Below are 25,210 nucleotides of genomic sequence, written 5' to 3'. Positions count from 1 at the left end.
CTGGTGCAAAAACTCACATCAGTGTGTCTATGCAGGGTTGCCTGAATTGCCGAAAATCTAATGATAATGAAAGATATATCTACGTAGACGATGGCAAAACAGTTCAAGTTGAGACAATTTGAGTTTTTAGATTATTGTTAAAGATCGAATTTTACTTAGATCTTAATGAAACATTTGTTGTACCGTCTTTTCGACAAAATTTAATTTCTATTTCTGCTTTAGACAAATTTGGTTATTGCTGTTCATTTGAAAATGAAAAATTTGAATTGTTTCATGATTCAAAATTGGTTAGATCTGGTTCTTTAATGCACTACGATAATCTATATTTAATTGATACAATTGACTCATTTAATGAATCTCTGCATTTGAGTACTAGAGGAGTAAAGAGAAAATTAACCAATGAGAATTCAGCTGCATTATGACACAAGAGATTAGGACATATTTCCAAACGGAGAATGGAAAAACTTGTGTCAAATGAAATTCTCGACCCCTTGAATTTTACAAATCTTGATGATTGTATTAATTGTATAAAGGGGAAACAAACCAATAAAAGGAGATTTGAAACCAATAGGTCCTTAGACGTCTTAGAACTTATACATACAGATATTTGTGGACCATTTTCAACATCTATTTGGAATGGTCAACAATATTTTATAACATTCATAGATAATTTTTCAAGATATGACTATATATATCTTATTTCAGAAAAGTCACAGTCACTAAACGTATTTAAAAATTTTAAGGCTGAAGTTGAGAATCAACTCAACAAAAGAATTAAAAGCGTTAGATCTGACCGTGGTGGTGAGTATTATGGTAGATATGACGGCTCAGGTGAACAACGTCTAGGATCATTCGCTAAATACCTAGAGGAATGCGGTATCGTCCCACGGTACACTATGCTGGGTTCACCCACTATGAATGGTGTAACTGAAAGACGAAATAGAACGCTTAAAGACATGGTAAGGAGTATGATATATCATTCTACCTTACCAGAGTCAGTCTGGGGAGAAGCACTTAAGACTACAGCATATATTTTTAACAGAGTTCCAGCTAAAACAACTATCAAAACCCCTTATGAGTTTTGGATAGGAAAAAAATCCAATTTAAAGTATTTACATATTTGGGGATATCCAATTGAGGTAAGGCCTTATAAGCCAAATGAAAAGAAACTCGACTCAAGAACGATTAGTTGTAATTTTATTGGATACTCTGAAAGATCCATATGCTACAAATTTTATGATCTCACAACTAAATCAATTTTTGAGACAGGAAATGCCCGGTTATTTGAGGATGTCGAGTTTGGTGGAGAAAATACAGTAAATGACATTATCTTTAAAGAGAAATATATTAATATTTTCACAGGTGTCATTGATCTTGCTCAGGATCCTATTCTCGAATTTGATCATGACATGACAAATCAAGACAATGTCGAAAAATAAACTGTTATAAAAGAACAAACTCTTCCTCTCCAAGAACCAGTGTCATTAAGAAGATCCACTAGAGAAAAGAGAAGTACAGTGCCAGATGATTACATTATTTTTCTCCAAAAATATGAGGATGACTCTAGATTGATGGAAGATGATCCAATCAACTTCCGTCAAGTCATGAAAGTTCAAATTCTCAAAAGTGAATCAATGCCATGAATGAGAAGATTAAATCCATGAAAGACAATTATATTTAGGATCTTGTCCCATTGCCAGAAGGAGCGAAATTCATTGGTTATAAATGGATATTTAAGATCATAAGGGATTCGAAAGGCAATTTGAAAAGATACAAAACTCGCCTTGTCGCTAAGAGATTTACACAAAAAGAAGGTATCAACTATAAAGAAACCTTCTCTCCGGTCTCTTCAAAGGACTCTTTTAGAATTATCATGGCATTAGTAGTGTATTTCGATCTTGAATTACACCAAATGGATCTAAGGACAGCGTTTCTCAAAGGTAACATTGATGAGATAATTTATATGGTGCAACTAGAAAACTTTGTATCAGGAAATCCAAAAAATATGATTTGTAAATTTAAAAAATTCATCTATGGGTTCAAACAAGCGTCTCGACAATGGTATTTCAAATTTCATCAAGTGATCATCTTATTTGATTTTGAAATGAATTTGATAGATGATTACATATACCATAAGTTCTGTGGGAACAAGTATATTTTTCTGGTGTTGTACGTTGATGACATTTTGCTTGCCAGCAACGATATTGGTCTATTGCATGAAATCAAGAAATTTCTAATTAAGAATTTTAAGATGAAAGATCTTGGTGATGTATCTTTTGTGTTAGGCATACAAATATACCGGGATCGATCTCGGGGTATTTTAAGGTTATCACAAAAGAGTTATATCGAAAAGATTCTTAAAAGGTATGGCATGCAAAATTGTAAATCAAGTGACACCCCCGTGGTTGAAGGAGACAAATTTAGTCTTGAGCAGTGCCTTAAGAATGCTTTTGAGAAAAAAGAGACGCAAAAAATTTCTTATGCGTCAGTAGTAGGGAGTGTAATGTATACTCAAATATGTACGCGTCTGAATATTGCGTACATTACTGGAATGTTGGGTAGATATTTAAGCAATCTTGGATTAAATAATTGGAAACAACCAAACTGGTCTTACGGTATTTACAGAAAATAAAAGATTACATGCTCACTTATTGGAAGTCAGATGAGTTAGACATTATTGGGTATACTGATTCCGATTATGCTGGATGCCAAGATACTATGAAGTCAACGTCAGGCTATATCTACTTGTTGGCTGAAGGTGTCATATCCTGAAAGAGTGCTAAACAGTCCCTCATAGTATCTTATACTATGGCTGCAGAGTTTATAACTTGTTATGAGGCATTCAATCAGGGAATTTGGCTGCGAAATTTCGTCACAGGATTACGTGTAGTGGATAGTATTAAAAAATCACTCAAATTATTTTGTGATAATAAGTCAGCAGTCCTATATTCCAATAATAACAGGAACTCGACGAAATCTAAACATATAGATATCAAATTCCTGGCTGTTAAAGAAAGAGTACAGAGTGGACAGTTATCGATAGAGCATATCGGGACAAACTCCATGGTTGCGGATCCGCTTACTAAGAGATTATCACCCAAAATGTTTCATGAGCATACTGCTATGGGTGACATATTGTTAAATAATGTACAGTTTTAGTGGGAGTTTGATATTTTAAATGCTCTTATGATACATTTTGGTTATTAATGATTTAAGGATATTTTATGCATAAATAAAGTTTAGATTTATTTACACTCTGACTTTGGTATGGTTTGATTTCATAAAATTTAAGGTGGATCAGTTGAAAATAGGCATGTTTTGATCACATTACATGAAATTTTCATACTACACATCCACATCATGATTCATGTCATTCAATTGTATCGATATATGTGACCATTGATGGGTTAAATTACAAAATTGTAACAAAGGCTGCTTTTATTCTATATTGGTGTGATTGATGGACTGAATTAGTTACAGATACATTTTAGCAATGACAGTAAAGTTAAGCTCATACCAAGTGGGAGATTGTTGGATCCTTAATCCAACGTTGGACTTATATGTGAATAATTATGGGTTGCAAACTGTCAAATAAAGTTAAATTTAATTAAAGTGATCAAATATGGTTTGGACTTAATGTATCTAATAGGATGTGGACCTTTAATATGTAGAGATTTAAGGGTTCCTATTTATATGATGGGCTGAAATAGGGTTTCAAAAAGTAACAGGAATGTTACCTATAAATAGGGTTATGGTCCCCAAGTCACACGTATCATTCTATTTGTCGTATTTTCTAGTACCACAAAATATAGTTCTTTCCTGATATCCCATCATCAGGAAAGATACCATAGAGATACTAAAGGGCTCTCTCAAGGATCGGCGAATACGTGTTGACCTGGAAGGCCACCCCAATACTCTTGGAGATTCATATATCAGTTTGTTGATATGAATCCATGTACGCTTCCGCAATTTTATCGTTAATTTATTTCTTAATAATTGTCATAAGATCTTGGGTTACATAAGTGATTGTTTTAAATATAAATAACCGCTCTAGCAGGACTTGACTAGGTACTTCTTGTCATTTTAATCAAAATTACTGTGGATATAAAATTTGGACCGTGGCAACATCATTTGCCAAGTAAAAGTTGTAATATTCATGACTTCTATAGCTTAAAGTATGTATATTTCATAGACCATGGCGGTAGAATTGCATAATTAACAAGTGTCACTTCACAAGAGCAACCATATCCAACTATCTACAATCCGGATTCAACCATCAGTACAAATTTTGAAAATGTATGGCCTAAATTATGATACATAATTGACCTGACTCTCGTACAATCTCACGTGAACAATAGCAGATTATAATACGACTGTTATAAAGTTGTACAAATGATTTGTGATGAATATAATCTATTCGAAAAAGTATTACGTCATTCATAGACAACTGTTTATACCACTCTCTCCATTTTTAAAATCAAATCAACTATTCTCTGTTGACTGTTTTTTAAAACTTTCCTTTTTTTTTTTGTTATTTGGTCGAATACACGTATTTCTTTACTTCAGTTATGCATGAACAACCTTAATATAAGGTATATCACTATTTGATAGTTGAATATATCTAAAATATGGCATTTAAATAATTAGGAATTCACATAGCATTTAAACTCACACAGGACAATTGAGGACAAAGTGCTCGATCATGAAGTCATGCTTCAAGTTATTAGTTTTGACTCTTTCACATTTTAATCAATGTTTGACCTTTCTTTCTTCTTGTGATTTTCAGCCTTTAAAAACATGTAGAGCTGAATATGACATCGTAATAATCAGTCCATTACGAAGTCCAACATCCTGTATAAATTTCTTAACTGATTTGGAATACATTTTCTTCAATTTTCTTGTTGATATACATTCCCCTACCTATTTATTAAGAACGAAAAAGTAAGTGCAACAGGAGAAATAGTGGAGGATAACAAAATTTTGACGCCTACAAGAGAAACCTATTTTACTTAACAAATATTGTTTGAACAAATGAGAACAATGGCAAATAATCCATTTATTGGAATATTTTATACTTTAGATACTAAAATGTCCCATTTTTAAAAAATTAAGGATCAAAGTAAAAATTTGTATATAGTTCAAGGGTGGTAAGTGAAATTTTGCACACTACTAACTGCTGTGTGATTCTTGGAAATACTAATAAGTTGTTGTTTGTACATTTTGACCCGAGTCCAAGTCTTTAATCATAAAGTCATGCATCAATTGGCATATCAGAATGCATCTTCATTTGAGTTGAACTGACTCTTTTAGTTGAAGTTGATATTGCACTAATCAAGTAAAAATAAAAATAAAATCTTATTTCTTGACTAACTTGGATTTTGATTTTCTTCATTTTCTCTATTCAACTTTGAATTGTTATTGCCTACAACTAAGAACCTATATGTTCAAAAGCCGAACAAATTCTAGTAAAAAAAATGCAACAAGTCTAGAAATGATTTAGGATCTCAATAACGATTATATCTTTGTAAATGAACTCTTTGTGTTAGAGATATTTACTTAAGTTTAGTTGACCATGTCAATAGGAGTCTATTTTAGTTTGATTTGATTTGACCTAGTTTAGTGGAGTCTGCTACATGTGTGAGCACTTTATCAATAGTTAGTGGCTACACTTCCTAGATTCAAGCATTTTTTTTTGTTGGTTTTAGCTCTATAAATGGTGAAGCTTAAATGGTGTAGCTTCATGTTATGAGTGTTGTATTAGATTTGAAGAAGTAATAAAGTTCAGTTCTTTGTTCCTCTTATTTTGTCTTTTCTTCCTCAATACTTGTATCAGTGGCAACAGAGCTAGGTTGATGAGTGAAACCAAACAGTGAGTTGTGAGAATTTTAACAAAGCAATGGTAAATCGCAATGGCCACTGACAACTTTGTGCAGCCAGCAATTCCCACTTTGATGGTCATTATAATCATTGGAGCATTTTAATGGAGAACTTCTTAAGGTCCAAGGAGTATTGGTCGGTTGTTGAATCTGGATTAGCGGAGCCAAAAATTGGAGTGGTTGATGTGGCTCAGGCTTTGTTGGGTGTCAAACAAGTAAAAATAAAATTCTATTCTAAAAATATGAATTCGAGTGTAGTGGTAAGTAGGGTTGTACCCTTAGGAACTCGGTAATTTATTTTTCTTATAAAAATGACAATAAATAAAATGGGGGATTATAGAGAATTTATCTCAATAACTCACTTGAATAAAAATAAAAACAATAGCACAAAATTAAATAAAACTAAACTAAAAAAAGACAACTCTCTAGCGAAAGGTCTAATATCCACTTTGGTTCATTCAACTGATCATCGATACAAAGGAAAAATCAATTATTTATAAATAAACTGGTTATAATTGTCAACGTGCTCTGATAACATGTCTCTCCTTACTCTTTCGATAACTACAACAAGTTCTGTGATTATTTCCCTTGTCAACTAAGCAATTCTAAACAAGCTCTTAGGATTTAACCTACTGAAGCATTAATAATTAAAGAAGCTACTAATTCTAACCAACAAACACACAAGCTCGATTTATGTAAGCTAGATTATATATTCTTATAACATAAAATTCGAAAGTTTTTACTACAATCAGATTACATTACTCGCCACAAATACTAAAACCACCAAACAATTACGGATTTGATATTTTAGATGGCAATAGATTATTCCGACAATTAAATAGTGGCCAGTTCTGTAATTGTATAAAATAATCATAATCATGAATGAATAGAAATATATAAATACTTATAAATAAATGAAACAAATAAATCAAATTAGATCTCACAATATCGTTGAACCAAAACTTCAATTATCCTTCAACTAGAGAAAATGTTCAGTCACTCCTCATGGTCGATTCGTGGCCACAAGAAATACTAGGATTTATTAGAGAGAAAGAGAGGAAGAGGAATAATGGAAAAAGCTCATGAATCATTTCTTGCGTTCCTAATCTTGATCCCCTAGAGTCCCAAAACTAATTGGAGTTCTTATTACCTACGCTTTTTCCAACATCCAATAAGGAAAGGATTAAGATTGCTATTCAACTAATACTACTAGATAGAAACAAGAAATTATATGTTTCTAAAGACACCAACGGCCTTCCAATACACCAGCAAAGCTTCAAACGGTGGCCCACTTCAATCCCGTAAGCATGGATTTCACAAGAAGTTAAGATGTGGTTATGCCTTCTAAAGTATTATCTTTTGAAAATTCAACCTTTAATGTATTTTTTTATTCTCTTTTCACCACAAATTCTTAGAGACAACACCAAAAATTAAATATGAGTAGAATCTAGCAATCAACACCATATTTTAGCCAAATCAAGGGAAAAATATTCATAAATTAAGCGCACAATTAACCACCTAATACGTTTCCAAGTTATAAATTCTCAATTACCAATTTAGCTAAGCTCAATTACCTCGATTTTCTACCAGTATACGAGTCAAACGAGTATAGTGATAATTAGTATCAATTCCACAAGAAATTGGTTAATTACTACGGCATTTTAAACTTGCTTTATTAGTGTGTTTTAGGGTTTTTAAGGATGAAATTTGCTCCTATTAGCTACTATTTCCACAAGTCCTATTTTTATAACAAAAACTTGAATTTTAGTAGTCTAATATGCAAACTTGTTGCATTTGTAGGATTTTGGTGATTTATGGTCAATTTAGATTAAGTAGAATTCAAGCAAAACATTTGATGGATTCGAAGATGGCTTGGAAATGACAAATAATGAACAAGTGCAATTTTCTGGGGAGAAAACATGACCTAATACATGAGAATCACCCGGATTTTCACCCCTATTCTCTCTTGAGCAACAAGAGATTCGTAACCCTAGGATATTCTTCTCCTAAATTCTCCATTGTAAATTTACTTGCTTAAATTAGTATAATTCGTAGTGTATTGCTTTTACTTAATTCTTGAATGTTTACTTAAATTAGTATAAATAATATACATATCAAATTCCCCTACATTTAAATCATTACTTGTTCTCAAACAATAGGAAATACCAATCAACGATGATTTAAGAATTGAAATAAATCATGTGGAACTTTAAAATTCAACCCTTCATAACTTAGCAAGTCATCATTATGAAATCATTCAATTTGCCTTGTATACTCATAATATCAAGTAAAAGAGAGACAATTATACCCTAATTTTAATAAGTTAAATTTAATCTCTCACCCTAATCGAATTTCACAAACAAACAACTCATATAGTCAATTCATAGGTTTTTCCAATTCCTACAATAATCTTTTTCTCAAATTCCAATACTAAGAGGGAATTATTCATATTTATTTTAATCAAATAGTGGAAAAGTCTTTTGACGCGAAGAACAACATTTGTAGATATGACCCATGGTTATTTAACACTTTACTTATTTGAGTTGTTTTGCATACTTTTAATTCAAGCATCTTTTTACACGAAAATTAAATTCAAGAAAATTAAAGAAACTAATCAATTTAAAATAACTCGTTTCAAAGGTTAAACATTCACTCCATAGACTTTGTTTATTATTGAAGTGCGAAATTCATCCTTTAAATTCAAGCAAAAAATTAGATTATCCTTAAAGTTAATGAAAACCAAGACATTCAATAGTAAAATTAACTAGAAAAATCTTCCAATCAATTCTTTATTATCAAGTGAATTCAATGTTGAAAAGCAATTCTCTTTCACTCAATAATAGCATTAAAATAGAGAATATGAATTTAATCCAAGCAACCATTCAAAAGATTAAATAATTTAACTTCTCTTGTTTTCTCTATAGTAAATTAATATGAAAGGGTAGACAATCAAATTAATTTACTTTGATTCTTGTTCTAATTCCTAACAACAATTACGGATTGAAAGAAACTAGAAAGCATGTAAGCAATCTCAAAACTATTCAACAAGTGAGAAACAGTAATCAATTGCAAAAGAATTTAACAAAGAAGAAATAAGTACTTGAACATAAAAGAATTACAAATAACGAACATTGCTTTTCAAAATCGAGGATAGAGACAAAAGTTGTTCCCCTGTGTCTTCATAGCTATAGTAGGAGCAGGCGTCCTTGGCCTACCCTACACATTCAAGAGAACAGGGTGGGCGATGGGCGTCCTTATGCTCTCCTCGGTCGCCTTGCTCACCGACCATTGTATGATGCTCTTAGTCCACATGCAGAGAAGACTTGAATCCAGTCTTAAGTCTCCAAAGATCATCTTTTGGTGATCTTGGATTTGTTGTGTGTGGTCTTGTCGGCAGGTTTGCCATCGATGCTATGATTGTTCTTTCTCAAGCTGGTTTTTGCACAAGTTACTTGATATTTATAGCCAATACTTTAGCTTATATATTCAATTAAGCTCCCACTAACCCTAACCCTAAGATCTTGGGAATTTTTGTGCCCAAGTCTGTGTACAAATGGAGCTGTTTTCCGTTCCAACTGGGGTTGAACTCCATTCCCACGCTGACCCATTTGGCCCTCTTGAGCATATTTGCTGACTTAGTTGATATCGGTGCCATGGGGTGGTGATGGTCGAAGATGTTATGATTTTTCTTAGAAACAGGCCTGCCTTGGAAGCTTTCGGCAGATTCACTGTGTTTTTTTATGGGCTTAGGTGGCGGTTTATACTTTTGAAGGGATCGAAATGATATTGCCGTTAGAGTCAAAGACGAAGGAGAAACAACAGTTTGGGATAATCCTAGGCTGGGCAATGGCTTTCATCTCCTTCTTAATTTATGGAGGATTTGGAATTTTGGGGTATTTTGCTTTCGACGAAGAGATCAAAGATATAATCACGAGCAATTTTGGGCAGGGACTATCGAGCAGCCTTGTTCAGTTGGATTTGTGCATTAACCTATTCTTTACTTTCCCACTAATGATGAACCCTGTTTATGAGGTGGCGGAGAGGAGATTCTGTGAAGCCAAATTGAACAAAGGGGCCAAATTTGTTATTAGTAGCATAAAGGCATTTCGCCACAGATATGTAATAAAAAAAAAAACCTAGTGGACATGTAATACCAAAATAGATTGGTTGTTGAAACACGGGTCTAGCACCTGTCTTTTGGTGATGCAAATTGGAAACAAAAAGTTTATGATGTGTGTTTGTTAATAATAATATAAGCAAGCAAATGTTCATTTGTGCCATATAATAATAGTCCTACAAAAGCTGCATTACATTTGTTGGTATTACACAAGCAACGTCAAATTAAATCTCCCACAACGCAATGCAACACACACTTGGAAACTAATAATTGCACTTGACATTTCAAGACTCGAGCATCCCAATGAAAAAATAAATAATTAAAAACATTCCATCAAAGAGCATGAAAAATTTTATAGTAGTAAAATCTAACATTCCACTCCATCCACCGTAACTAAATTGCCACGGAAATGGTACTATTGGCAGTACTGTACTTAATTTCAGCCAATAGTACTCTCTCACCCACCAAATTCTTAAATGCACCGAAAAAAAATAGTCATAGTAGTTGAAGAAACACAACAAAGGAAAGAGGGAGAGAAAGCGGAAGAAAAAAAAAAAAAGGTAACAATGAAGCAGCAACAGAACGGCACAAAACTAAGACAGTAGCAGCAACAAAAAAGAACCAAAAATAAAAAGAAAAAAAATCTAATCAAACTCCTTCTGGACTTTAATCCCCATGGAATTAGCAGTTCCGATGATAGACTTACAAATGGACTCCAGAGGCATATACTGACAATAGGGGTCCTGCTGCTTCACCTTGGCAATCTCGTACACGTGCTTCAAGGTCAAGGAGGAAGCCGTCACGTGACCGGGGCGCCCGCTCCCCTTCTCCAACCCTGCCGCCTTCTTTAGGTACCACGTAACCGAAGGCGACCTAACAGTGAACTCGAAGGTGTTGTCCTTGAAGGCAGTGATGACGACGGCCATGGGGGTGTCAGGCTTGTACTTTTGCGTCCTGGCATTGAAATCCTTGCAGAAGGCCATCAGATTGAGCCTGTATTGACCCAGCGCGGGCCCCACTGGAGGTGCCGGCCTAGCTCCCCCGGCTGGAACTGTTAAGCGGATCGTCGCTGCCACTGGCCGACGGGTCAGGATTTCCTTCAACGTTGACATTTTTTATAGGGAATTTCCAGATGCACCAGTACCAGTCTTTGAAAACAAGAATTTATAAAGTAAATTAGGTCCCTGGTTTCATAAAATACATACAGCTTTTCACATTCTACAAGATCAACATATAGCTATATTCCAAGAAGACATACTATCTGACAAGTTTGTCTATTTATCAACTATTCACATAAATATGGAAGTACAACTACTGTAATCCAAGACAACAAGAACAAAATCTAACTTGATTGATGAGTTATAGATTTCTTCCCATCCCAAGATACAAATGACTCCACAATGTTACGACACATCACACAAATAAGTTCCAATATGCCATATTGATAATAAAGTATAAAAGCGTATATGTCACACTTTAGCTCAAAACTGCAGCAAAGAAAAAATTTAATGTAACATTTGGAGATGAATAATCATGCACCATAAAGTCAGATTAGACCAAGCATTGAGGCTCTTCACAACCAGTTTATATGCAATTCAAAGAGACAGACAAGTTATATATGAAACATGCTAGGATGTAACCAGATAGAAAAGCCAAAAGAAAAATTGTAATATCCAGAATCTTGTGCAGCCCACTTTCTCCTTGCAGGTGATTCCGCCAATTTTCTCCCAAAATTCTAAAATGAAATTGAGTAATAAAAAAGGATAAAAAAAATAGGTCACTCACAAATTCTGCCAGCCAATGAATTCTTACAATTACTGCTTGAGACAATGGCAACACTATCAAAATTATAATACATCAGTACTTTGGCCCATACCAGGTGATGCAGAGGATAGGGAAGGTAGCCTACAGACTAAAATTGGCAGAAGGATCCAAGGTACACCCTGTGTTCCATGTATCCTTGCTGAAGAGGAAAGTAGGACAGCAGATAGTCCCAGTGCTGCAACTGCCAAACACAGATGAGAAAGGGCACTTCCGAGTAGAGCCAGTAGCTGTCTTAGATCAAAGGATTGTTAAGGAAAGAATGCTACAGCTGTTCAATGGCTCATTCAATGCTGCGGAACTTCTCCAGCTGAAGCTACATGGGAGGATGCAGAAGGAATTGAAAGGGAGTTTCCTGTTTTTCAATCTTGAGGACAGCATTGATTGAAGGGGGAGCAACTGTCATGGAGCAGGGACTTAAGCCGAAGAAATGAGCTGAAGGTGTGGTTTCCAATAAAGTAGTTGTGAAAGGAAAAGAAGAAGTCACGGTAGAAGGCGTGGGAGCAGGATCACGCCTTCTCTGGAAATCAGCACAACCAATGTGAAGAAGGAGGCTATTGTCGTTTTCCTAAGAGATGGCCATGTGTCTTCATGTCATTGCCTAGTGATTATATAGGAGATTTGCTTTGTGATAGGACAACAAAAGAATATTTTGTATCTGGAAGATTTGGGATCATTACTCCCAATTCTCTTTCCCCTTTCCCAAGTTTCTTTCCTTCTTTTTCACCTTCTTCCTATTTCCATCAACCTCTGTATCTCCATTATCACATATATCAATATAAACCTTATCGAGCTTGGTTCCTGATATCAAATTACCGTTCCATTCATTTTGCCATTTTAGTTTTAGGTTTAAGCTTCCTGTTCGCTTAGCTCAGCTTGATACCATCACAGTTCCACGTACAAACATGCCATACACACCCTAAACCCTCACAAAAATGCAGAAAATAGCAGAAATGAAAAAGAAAAAATCCAGAAAAAAAAATCGCTTAAGTTCAATTCCCTCGGTCCTCTTGGTTTTCTGGGGTCACTCACAGACTACGATTAGCGTTGGACTGATAGGAACTCCTTGCCATGTGCACAGATTCAGGAGATTCATGCCCTTAGTTTAAATTTTCATTTGGGCTTCATTTGAGCATTTTGTCAAATATGTGATAGATATGAGAAAAACCACAGATTTCATTATCCATCAGGATTATAGTTATCTAAATTTCTCAGAAACACAAGGGATTTCAGTCCAATTAACACACAAAACATGCATATTCACAAAACCGCGGATAATCAACAGAAAAATTGCAAAGGACAAATTCAAGAAAAATGTGTTTAAGAGCTTCAAGAATCTGAGCTTAAAGAAAAACTGAAATTAAAGGAAAATTTGAGCTTACAGTGCTCTCTCGGTGAAGATTTGCAGGTGGTGGTGGAAAGTTCCGGTGGCGGCGGCGGCGGCAACAGCAACTCCCTGCTGATTCCTTTCTTTCCTTCTGCTCTTTTCTGCCTTTCGTTTTTTCTTTTTTCTTTCTTGTTTTCTGTGTTTTTAATGGGGCTTGGATTCCTAATTAAGGTATTGGAAAGATTCTGACGATAATTTTAGGAGCTCAAAGGCAATAATGATTTGAAGGTGATCACTGAGAGGCGGTAAGCTCTGTTTTCTTTTGATTCTTGGTTTTTTAGAAGAAGAACGATGACTGTGATTTTAGGAGACTATGACCGGCAGTCTAAAAGGGGCCAAAAAAAAAAAGAAAAAACCGATGTTGGCCCGACTAGGGTGCAAATGAGTCGAGTTGACTCGAGATTTGATCTAATCGAGTTGAGTCTCAACTTAATTTTCCGAAACTTGAACTCCAACTCAAAATGTCAAACTCAAAATTAAAAAAATAATTATTTTATTTTTAAAAAATAAATAAAATAATAAATTTTCTTAACAAATAATAAAATATTAGGGATATATATATAATTTTACTATTAAAATAAATAAATAAATAATATATATATACATCTATATAATTGAACTCGAACTTGCTCGTGAGCTAACGAACTTAGTATTTTTTATCTCGAATTCGACTTTGAGATAAAAAATACTCGACTCGAATTCGACTCGAACTCGAATTGGTTAACTCGAATTCGACTCGAGCTCAATGTTGACCAAATTTGAGTCGTGCTCAGACTCGAACCACTTGCTATCGGCTAGCAAGCGGTTCGATTAGGTTGCTTCCCTAGGTCCGACCATGAATATTGGTAGATGTAGCACGAGTTAGTGTGTGAGTGTGTATTAAGTGATAATGGATAAGTGTAAGGAAACTATTTGAAACGTCTGCAAATTTGGTATGAAAAAATAAAGTGAAAATTATAATTCTATTAATAAAAGGGCAAAAAATTTCAGCGACCATTAAACTATTGGTCTGATCATGTTTTGGCTATCAAACTATTTTTCGTCAGTAATTGGCCATTAAACAACTTAGTCAGTAAATCTGTGACCATTTAGTCGATAATTGCTCTTAATTTGTGAAATTAGCAGTACACGTGGCAAAGCGCAGGGTAATTTTATCCAATAACTACGCGACTCTATTTCACAGATTAACTGCTAATTTTACAGATTAAAAGCAATTATCGACTAAATGGTCACGAGTTTACTGATTAAATTGTTTAGTGGCCAATTACTGACCAAAAATAGTTTGATAGCCAAAACATGATTTGACCAATAGTTTAGTGGCCACTGAGATTTTTTACCCTTAATAAAAATGCTAACTTACCCATCACATTTTCTATTAATAAAAATATTAACTTACCCTCAATCTTTTCTCTTACCCTAGCTTGCAAGAAATGGGCTTGGGTGTTGAGCTTTACTTTATTAGCATATGTCTATTTTTAAATTGGGCTTAATTATTCCTTTGATTTTCTTATTTCTTGCTTTTTCCTAAATTTTTTGTTCTCTTTTTCTTTTTTTGAAAAGCCTAAAAATATAAGAAAAAGAATGTATAAAAATAAATGACTAATAAATAAATAGAAATCTCAAGGAAATTTTGAAAATTAGCAAAGATTTGGTGTCTACGAAGTGAAGGGAAGATTGGAGCTGCAAACGAATCAAACTGTTTAATCTTAACTCGAGCTCAGTCAATATCCAATTCTATTTGAGCATAGAGAAACTTAGCTAGTTAGCCTGCAAGGTTGCTCGAATATACATACATACATACATACATACATATACATATACACACAAACACACACATATAAATTTACATATATATATATATGTATATTATTTTTATTTTAATAGTTAAATTACATATATATCTCTAATATTTTTATTATTTATTAAGAAAAATGACTATTTTATTTATTTTCTTAAAAATAAAATAATAATTTTAAAATTTTTAAATCTCACGTAGGCTCGAGTTTGAGTTCGCTTAGGTTCAAATTTAAGGTCAAACTTGAACTTGAATTTTACATTGAAAACTCGTTGAGTTCGAGTTTGGTAGAATTAAATCGAGACTCAACTCATTTCCAACCCTACAATTTTAAAGGATTTCTCTGCTAGCATGTTATGAACTTCTCTTTTCACATGAAAGAAATGTAGTTATAGTGCCCAATGTTTGGCTCATGTGCCAAACACGTCCAAAATGTTTTGATCAAAATAAATTTAGTCTCCAAAAATTATAGTTTTGCAAATTTAGGACATTGATGTAACATCACAAGAACTAATTGTCAAAATCAAAATAGCATTAGTCAAAAAAATTTTGCTTTGCATTTTTTGGTCCATTAAATTTAGAGTTTCAATCAATATGTTCCTTAAGTTATGAGGATTCTAATTAGGAAAAATCAATTATCAGAGAGAGCAGACTGATCCAATACAACCTTCAGTGAGCAAATTGTGGAATTGATATTTTTGAGGGTGGTGATCGACTTGGAATCATCCCTTTGCAATATCATGACTTACTTGATTATTTGTTATAGGAAAAGGAGGGTTAATTGCCCAAACTCGACTTCACAATTGAAAAATTACTCTGCATCTCCCAGTTCCAGAATTACATTAATACTCTCCTTTTTTCTTTGGAAAATGAATATAGTTACAATTGAAGAAGTGAAACAAAAATGACTTACTGGCTCCTTTAATGTGTATCCTTCAGCAAATGAGGCTCAATGAAACGGAGACACAATTCAATCTGCTATGCATCAAATATTCCCGCTGTTACTTTCCCTGAACTAGCTTCAGAACATCTATTTGCTGGCATTCATCAAGTTCCTACCAGAAATACTTTAAACAAGATTATAGATTAATCTGCTCAAATCTCCATAATTCTTGCTTAAAAACACAAATTTCATACACTAATACCCTTGTGAGAAAGAAAACCCATAATACACGTGTAACAGAACTGCTTCCTTTTTGATAGACTCTTCAGCAATTCTTTGAATTTGTCAGCATTATATGACACTCTCAGCAATCCTTGCTGATTATGCCCAAAATCTCGCACATAATCATCAAGTAAAGAAACAAGACAAGGGTGATTGATAAGCTTTACAGGTATGCAAAGCCTCTCCATGTCTTCATTGTCAGTTCCCACTAGCACAGGAACATAACCTTTGCGAGGAAAGCCTATTGCCTCTCCATCATTGTAGCTGGCTAACCCTGCATAAGATGGAGAAGAGCTCATCTTCTTTTCTGTCATGCTTCTTACTTAAATGCTTAAGCTAGCATTAGTCTTCCTTTTTATAGCAAAACCTCTGCAAATGGTTCTGCTAATGCTATAGCTCAAATTTTGTTCCATAGTTATTCTTGTATTAAATGTTCAAATTTGCTCTTAAGCCAAAATGCAAGTTGGGCTTGACTAGGTACTTCTTGTCATTTTAATCAAAATTACTGTGGATATAAAATTTGGACCATGGCAACATCATTTGCCAAGTAAAAGTTGTAATATTCATGACTTGTATAGCTTAAAGTATGTATATTTAATAGACCTTGGTCGTAGAATTGAAAAATTAGCAAGTGTCACTTCACAAGAGCAATCATATCCAACTATCTACCATCCGGATTTAGCCATCAGTATAAATTTTGAAAACGTATGGCCTAGATTACGATAAATAACTGACGTGACTGACATATGTACAATCTTATGTGAACGATAGTTGATTATAACACGACTATTATAAAATTGTACAAATGATTTGTGATGAAATATAATCTGTTTGAAAAAGTATTACATCATTCACAAACAACTACTTAGAGCAACCATATCCAACTATCTACCATCCGGATTTAGCCATCAGTATAAATTTGGAAAATGTATGGCCTAGATTATGGTAAATAACTGACGTGACTGACATGTGTACAATCTTATGTGAACGATAGTTGATTATAACACGACTATTATAAAATTGTACAAATGATTTGTGATGAAATATAATCTGTTTGAAAAAGTATTACATCATTCACAAACAACTACATAGACCCCTCCATTTTTAAAATCAAACCAACTATTCTCGGTTGACTGTTTTTTAAAACTTTCCCTTTTTTTTTTGTTATTTGGTCAAATACACGTATTTCTTTACTTCGGTTATGCATGAACAATCTTAATATAAGGTATATCACTATTTGGTTGTTGAATATATCTAAAACGTGGCATTTAAATAATTAGGAATTTCACATAGCATTTAAACTCACAGAGGACAATTGAGGACAAAGTCCTCGATCATGAAGTCATGCTACAAGATATTAGTGTTGACTCTTTCAATATTAATTAATCAGTGCTTGATCTTTCTTTCTTCTTGTGATTTTCAGCCTTTAAAAAGTTGTACAGCTGAATATGACATCGTAATAATCAATCAATTACAAAGTGCAACACCCTGGATAATTACTTGACTGATTTGGAATACATTTTTTTTTCATTTTTCTTGTACATATACATTCCACTACCTATTTATTAAGAACGAAAAAGTAAGTGCAACAGGAGAAATAGTGCCTTTCCATCGTGTGAAGGATAACAAAATTTTGACGCCTACAAGAGTAACCAGAGTAACAAATATTGTTTGAACAAATGAGTACAATGGCAAATAATCCATATATTCATTACTCAACCAAATTAAAATAGTGCAGTCAAATAGTGGATATGATTTTAGTACAAATAATAATAAGATTTACATAGCAACAGTGATAAATTATATTTGATAACACAATATTCTCAATGCCTTCTCAAGTTAAATTTGCTTTTTACATGGTGAACTTAATGAGGTAGTAAAGTATTGATTTTAAGAGGCAGAATCTGGTGTTCTTCTGTGGGTGATTTAAACAAATCTTGATTCCACTTAACATATTACTTGTTCCGATTATTTTCTGGAAGATTGAAGTTCAGATAAAGGATCCGATTAAGGATTCGGTCAATTAGTAATGCACTCTTTCCTAAGATTAATGCATATGTTCACCACTAATGTACTAGTTTCCCTAGTTTACTGATTAAATACAAAAGTGAAAAAGGCAAAGGAGAAATTTAAAGTTCTACAAGACAACTAATGGGATGACTTTCCATCCTATAATTAGGGGAAACGTAGAGAAACATGTAGACAAGATAGTAGTTATTACCAATTCTAACTATCTGGAAAAACATGTTTGATTTACTACATCATTTTTTGCTAACCTAATAATGGCTTGTCAGGTTCAAGATTTAAACTTATTTGGAATAAGGGCACAATCGAGCAGTCATACGTGAAAAGAACACAAATCGTCTTGGACTTTTCATAGTAAAAACCATAAATTTGAATGACTCTTACAAGTTAATGAATGGTAGCACAATTCAGACTACTAAAGATAATTCTCTTTCTTGATTTTGTTTGCTTTATAGCTCGCAAGTTTTACATATGAAATTATTATTGCACTAACTTGTTTCTCTCACTACAACAAAAGGATGATCGATTGTATTTAGGGATAATTTCAGAAACCTCACCTGAGATTTTTAATAATTTCAGTTGACTCTCTTAAGGTTTCAAAAGTTACACTTACCTCCCTCTTACCCAGTTAAAATGAAAATACTAACCTTAATATTTTAATAAAACTATCTTGTTGCCATGTTTGTACAAAAGGATGGATTTTATAATTTTTTTTCTTTCCCTTCTTAATCATTTCTCTTATATTTTATTACAAGTCTAGAAGAACTATCAATGTTGTTGCTAATATCTATCCAGATCAAACGTTAAACTTGTAATTTTTTTTTGATGAATTTTAATATCGTCCAACTTTTTTGTAACTCATTTTTGTATCAAAATCAAGAATAAATTAACAACAAGTAAAAGCAAATGGCTCAAAATCACTACCAAACTATGATAGTTTCATCACTAAACTAGTCCCTAAACTTTTATTCAAAAAAATAGTCCATAACTTAAAAAAAAAGGCAAGATAACACTTTCTTCTCTATCTTAGAAAGAATCTATATTTCCAATAAAGTACTATAAAAAATAGCATATTATAGCAAAAGATTTATTGTTATAGTTGATTATTAAATAACAAATACTGGTATGAAAAACTTCAAACTCCTTTTTTTAAATTGTGTCAAATTAAATTAAATTTTATAAGATAAGGGCAATTTAGAGTATTCATTAAAATTTTGACCTAATTTTAAGATTTGGTTACCAAAATGTCAAATCAAAGGGACGTAAGTGTAATTTTTAAAACTTCAAGAGAACTAAGTGAAATAGTCAGAAACCTTAGGGGAGGCTTATGAAATTATCCCTTGTATTTACTAACAATGAGAATTTCATTTCTTCTCAAAATTGATATACTCTTTTGTTTAGGATTAATCTTTTCTATACTGACAGTGTATACACTATCAGCGTTGGATGAATGATAACTATGCAAAATTTGAATTTAAAATTCAACTTTTGCACACATGTCATGAATCTAACGGTGATAATATAGACACTGTCAGTGTATATAAGATTTACTCGTTTGTTTAACCTTCTTACCTACACTATTCACCGGATGACTTTTGCTCACATGATTTTGAAATGATCCAATTTTAACCGCATAATTGACTACTTAGGTCATTTAGAAAAGGCAAGAAACCACGTATCCAGAACATAATGTGAAGACTTTTGCTTTTGAGTCTCCAATCTCAAGTTATCTACCTAGTAATCAACGCTGACTTTTGCCTGAGCCAAAAGTCTTTGCCTTTCATTCACTTCAACCTTAGTTTTTTAATGGAAAAAAAAAGATTTGCATTTTTAATGGAAAAAGATGAGAGAAAAACCTTTAAACCTGACCGTTTAACGGTTGACTTGATACCAAACATAATTGTTTAAATTTCGCTTGAAACCCTTTAACTACTGATGCACTTCCACTTTAGTTCTTAAACTTCATTTTTGGATACTTTACTAGGAATTAATCCATCCTACTTTAATCCTTGAATTTTGAGCATTACTTGCCTTAAATTTTGAGCATCACTTGTCTACTATATTAGTGTAGACATTTCTGTAAGATGAATTTCATACTTTAGGAGGTAAAGTGTCCAAAAAGTTAAATATTAAAGTGGATGAATTCTTTATTTTAATGGGTGAAGTGTCCAAAAAATAACCTATTTCACTTGACAAATATTGTGTGAACGAGTTCGCACAATTAAAAATATTCCATATACTCATTACTTGACCAAAGTAAATTATTGCGGTCAAATAGTAGATGTGATTTCGGAATTACTGAATTATCCCAAATAATATTTTACTTGTATCATAAACACATTTCTCAATCCACCTTTTTATATTTCTAATTACTTTTTTATCTCATATACATCAAATCACAAAAAGTGTTATAGTAATTATTCCAAATAATACTCTATCCAAACATGACACTTGCATAACAACAATGATCATAACCCAATATTCTCAATGCCTTCTTAACTTGAATTTGTACTAGTTTCCTAGTTTACTGATATAAATACAAAAGTGACAAGGGTAAATGAGAAATCCTAATGTGCCACAATACAACTAATGGGATGACTTTCGATCATGTAATTAGTTGAAACATAGAGAAACATGTAGAGAAGATAGTCGTTGTGACCAATTCTATCTATCTGGAAAAAAATGTTTGATTTACAAAATTGTTTTCTATTAACCTATAAATGGCTTGACAGGTTCAAGATTTGAATTATTTGGAATAAGGGCATAATCATGCAGTTATATGTCAAACGAACACAAATCTTCCTAGAGTTTTCAAAGTAAAAACCTTAAAATTAAATGACTGTTACAGGTAACTGCATGATAGCACAATTCAGAATACTGAATATAATGCTCTTTCTTGACTTGGGAAAAATGCACTTTTCATCCCCAATGTTTAAGGTGTTAACCAATTTCATCCCTAAAGTTTCATTTCAAACATATTTCATCCTCATAGTTTTATAATTTTGACCAATTTTGTTCCTAAAGTATATGTAGAACACCTTTCATCCTCATAGCTTCATAATTTCTACCAATGGAGGACAATTAAATGATTGTTAACCAATTTGGGCATAATATCATCACATGTCCCATTAGTAATTCTATTATAATACTCAATTCAGTTATTGATTAAACTACATAAATAACAAGTGTTTTTGATATGAGACTACTTCTTTGTTTTTTAAAATTATGATACGATATATTTGAGATAAAACAAATAGATTGAAAGATAAATAGATGATTGAAAAACATTTACAGGATGCAACTGTTGATGCAAAATACACAGCAACAAAACAAATTTTGCAAATAAATGACAATCCAAACCATTCTTTCTTTCACATTAATATTTTTCTCCAATTAGTTGTAATGGAGTTGTTGGACATTTTTTTTTCCAATTGGCTATAGTGGGGATGTTTGTTTTCCACGACTTCATTTTCTTTGGATATATCTTCTTGTTCGATTGTGATTAAGAAGAGAGTAATGGTGGCTAAAAATTTCTTTGGTTTTGTTTTTGGTACTAAAATGAGAAAGTGAATTAACAAAAGATTTTTAAGTTTTTTGTTGATACAATATTTTTTTTTCACTAATGGGCATGCTGTGGTCAAGTGATCACAATATTCTATTTAAAATCATTGACAATCCATCAATTGTCCTCAATTAGCCAAATCTATTAAACTATGAGGATGAAATGTGCTCGTGTGAAATTTTAAGGATGAAATTAGTTAAAATTATAAAATTACAAGGATGAAATATGTTTTTCATGAAACTTTAGCGACGAAATTGGTTAACACCTTAAACATTAGGAATGAAAAGTGCATTTTTCTCTTCTTATTTTTGTTTGCTTTAAGTATCTCACAAGTGAAAACTTGGACATATGAAATTGATATTGTGCTAATATCTTTCTCTTAATACCACAAATAGGTAGTTAGTTGGCTACCACATATCTTTGTGAGGTGGGTGGTGAAGGGTTCAAACCCTGCCTCCGATGATATTGCCACTAATATGGCTTCTCTTAAATTCATATGATTGCATAGTGGATGTACCACGCACCGGTATGGATGAGAGACAAGATTTGAACCATTGACCTTTCACTCCATAATTAATTTGTTTGCTAACTCCTTTAGAGGAAGTTGATTCCTTTTGAATAGATTAGAATAGAAGTAGATGATGACGATTAACCAAAAAAAAAAAGAGAATTGTATTACTTCTCAAATTTATATCTTTTTTCAACGTTTTACCTACATTATTTATGGGATGACTTTTCCTCACATGGTTTTGAAACGATCGAACCTAAACTGCAAAATTGAATCATTAGGTTATTTAGAAAGGGCCAAGAAAACATGTATCTAGAGCACAACGTGAAGACTTTTGCTTTTGAGTCTCCTATCCCAACCGATTCTATCAGTTGAGCGAGATGTCATTAGCCATTCCATTATATGAACAGTAAGATCCGTCTTTTAGCATGTGATGATTACTGGAGTCAAAATTACCTGAACTCTTTCCACCCAAAAGAGTAGGTAAGAACCGTCTTCCTTATAAACCATAATTTGGTCAGTAAGGGCCAATAGACTCCACACTAAATTTTCTCTTTTTTTAATACAATATTGTTACAATTGATCTTATATTAGCGAAAGGGGATGAACTTATCTAATTTATTGAGAGATTCGAAAGGAGTTAAATAACCTTCGACCGTACTTCAAAAAATTCTAGAGAAGGGACTTACACCCTCCCTTGGTGGCCAACTGATCTGGCTCAGCTAGTTCACACTAAATTTTCTCTGAAATTGTCTAACAAGTGTCTTTAAGTACATAGAACAAGTGGACCTGCAAAGGATTATTCAGAATGAATAAAGGGAGTTGTAATACAGGGTGTGGTAACAATAAAGATGTATTATAAAATTCTAAATGTCTTAAAATAGTCAAATTCCCTCAATTTTAATTCATACAGAACATAATTTCTTAATACACAGATCAAGTGTGCGTGCATGTTCTATTTTTGCAGTTCAGTTGGCATAATGTGGTAAATTACTTGACAGATTCAAGACGTTGGGTTATTTGTTTTAATACATTAGTTTTTGTAGAATCCAAATTTTAGGGTTCTAATAAAATTAATACGTACAAGGTTATATGTTGAAGGAATAAAAGAATCACTCAAAAATATTTATATGGAAGAGAAGGAAATAATAAATGCACAATATTATTATATCACAAAACAATGAAAGAAAGCCACACTATAATAAAACTTTATAAATTCTTCTAAACTCTTATAAGAAAATAATAACTAATGTCCTATTTTTAACTTAAGAGACTTATTGGGTAAGACACTACTTATATTAACAGTTACCAAATAAAATATATTCCTAAATAACATAAATACTTAAAGTTTGATTCCAATAAAACTAGTAAAAAAATAAATCAATACTTATAAGTTTGATTTATTTGCCAACATTGCTTCCCTTAAACTAAACTCTTTATTGAAACAGGTCCAACTCCATCTCGAGCAAGCAACATTATTGAAAACTTTGAAGTTATAGAGATGGTTTGCAACACCATTTTGTATTTTGCAAACAATTTCTCAATAATTTCATCTTAATCAAAGTACTCAATTATTCAAATTCAAACCCATTCATTATTACCAAAGTCACCAACGTAAGTGCCCAACAATACAAAATCATAGATTACTTTCTTGCCAAAGTTATCATCACCAAATAAATCAGAATAGTGACTACCACAATCATTCAAGATTTTCATACCATGAATTAAGTTTCTTCAGACAAAAAAATTTTCAATTTCAATGAAATCCATATCAATGAAATCAGATATTTTTCCTACACGTTGAAAAGAGTTCAAGCCAACAAAATTTTCAACAATAATTATTTTTTCTTCACAAACCAAATCAGAATTTCTTCTTGCTTTATCAAATCAACAAACTTTTTTTCTTCCACAAATTTATCACCTCTAATTTCTTCAAACAAGGTATGCAAATAAAAAATTTCAATTTCATGAAAAATTTTAGAAATATCTCCATTGTTAACAAACAAATTTTCTTCCAAATTAACTTCCCATGTCAAACCAAATTTTGATTTATGATCAAACTCCTAATCAAGCTCTATCAAAATATAGAAGAGATCTGACTAAAAATATTGAGGTGATTGAGAGTTAGTAAAGAGTCTCATATAACATTCGTTAACCATGGATTTTTACATAATTTAGTAAAACAATTTATTCTTCTTTTTCTTATCATCTTTTGACAAACCATAGAAAGAATTTAATTAAAAAATGCCACCCAAACCACACCTTTTGAGATATTTCTCCTTTATTATCTTCCATTCTCATCTTCATCATACGTACTTAGTGTGTGCAAAATTTTAAATTTTTCACAATTGACAAATTCTCTCTTTGTGGCAACTCAAAACAAATCACATACTTAAATTAAATTTTCTCTCCCTTCTGTCAAGTTTTCTTGGCCTCTCTGGCTGATTAATCAATTAAGTCCTTTAATCTGACAACCCGCAACAATCAACACATTTGACAAGATTTTTCTCTAATATCTGTCATAACAACTACAACAATTTGATAATTTTCGATCGAGTCCTATGATCGAATTCTTCACCAACTACATACTTCAAGACCAATCTTGTGATCTAATTCAATCAACTGAATACTTTTTGGCAACTTTATGCACTAATTCTAAAACAGTGGAAACGCCTGAGACAAACCTTGTCTTCTAACTCATGATACCAATTGTAGAGCCCAAAATTTATGATTCTAATAAAAAATAATACGTGCAATGTTATAGATTGAAGGAGCAAAAGAATCACTCAAAAATATTTATGTGGCAGAGAAGGGAATAATAAACACACAATAGTATTACATCATAAAACAATAGAAGAAAGTCATACTATAATAAAACCTTACAAACTCTTCCAAACCCTCTTAAGAAAATATTCTAACTAATGTCTTATTTATAGTCCAACAGATTTGTTGGG

The 25,210-nt window shown here is 32.6% G+C and overlaps 1 protein-coding gene and 1 pseudogene across 1 annotated transcript; one reads left to right on the top strand and one right to left on the bottom strand.

Moving 5' to 3' along the window:
- Positions 1–9,027: 9,027 nt before the first annotated feature.
- On the top strand, positions 9,028–10,052 carry LOC113688415 (amino acid transporter AVT3B-like; annotated as a pseudogene).
- A 339-nt stretch (positions 10,053–10,391) lies between these two features.
- On the bottom strand, positions 10,392–13,337 carry LOC113743743 (large ribosomal subunit protein uL11m-like). Its single transcript, XM_027271824.2, has 2 exons — positions 13,197–13,337; positions 10,392–11,141 (listed from the first exon to the last, which is right to left on the bottom strand). The coding sequence occupies exon 2, from the start codon at positions 11,103–11,105 to the stop codon at positions 10,638–10,640; it is 468 nt and encodes a 155-aa protein (XP_027127625.1). The 5' UTR covers positions 11,106–11,141; positions 13,197–13,337; the 3' UTR covers positions 10,392–10,637.
- Between the last annotated feature and the right edge of the window lie 11,873 nt (positions 13,338–25,210).

This window comes from Coffea arabica, chromosome 5e, assembly GCF_036785885.1.
Source record: "Coffea arabica cultivar ET-39 chromosome 5e, Coffea Arabica ET-39 HiFi, whole genome shotgun sequence".
NCBI lineage: Eukaryota > Viridiplantae > Streptophyta > Magnoliopsida > Gentianales > Rubiaceae > Coffea > Coffea arabica.
The sequence above is the reverse complement of the archived record's forward strand: the minus strand, read 5'-3'. Positions and strand labels throughout refer to the sequence as shown.

Coding starts and splice junctions, on each gene's coding strand:
- LOC113743743 (XM_027271824.2), bottom strand. CDS start 11,105: ATGTCAACGTTGAAGGAAATCCTGACCCGTCGGCCAGTGGCAGCGACG.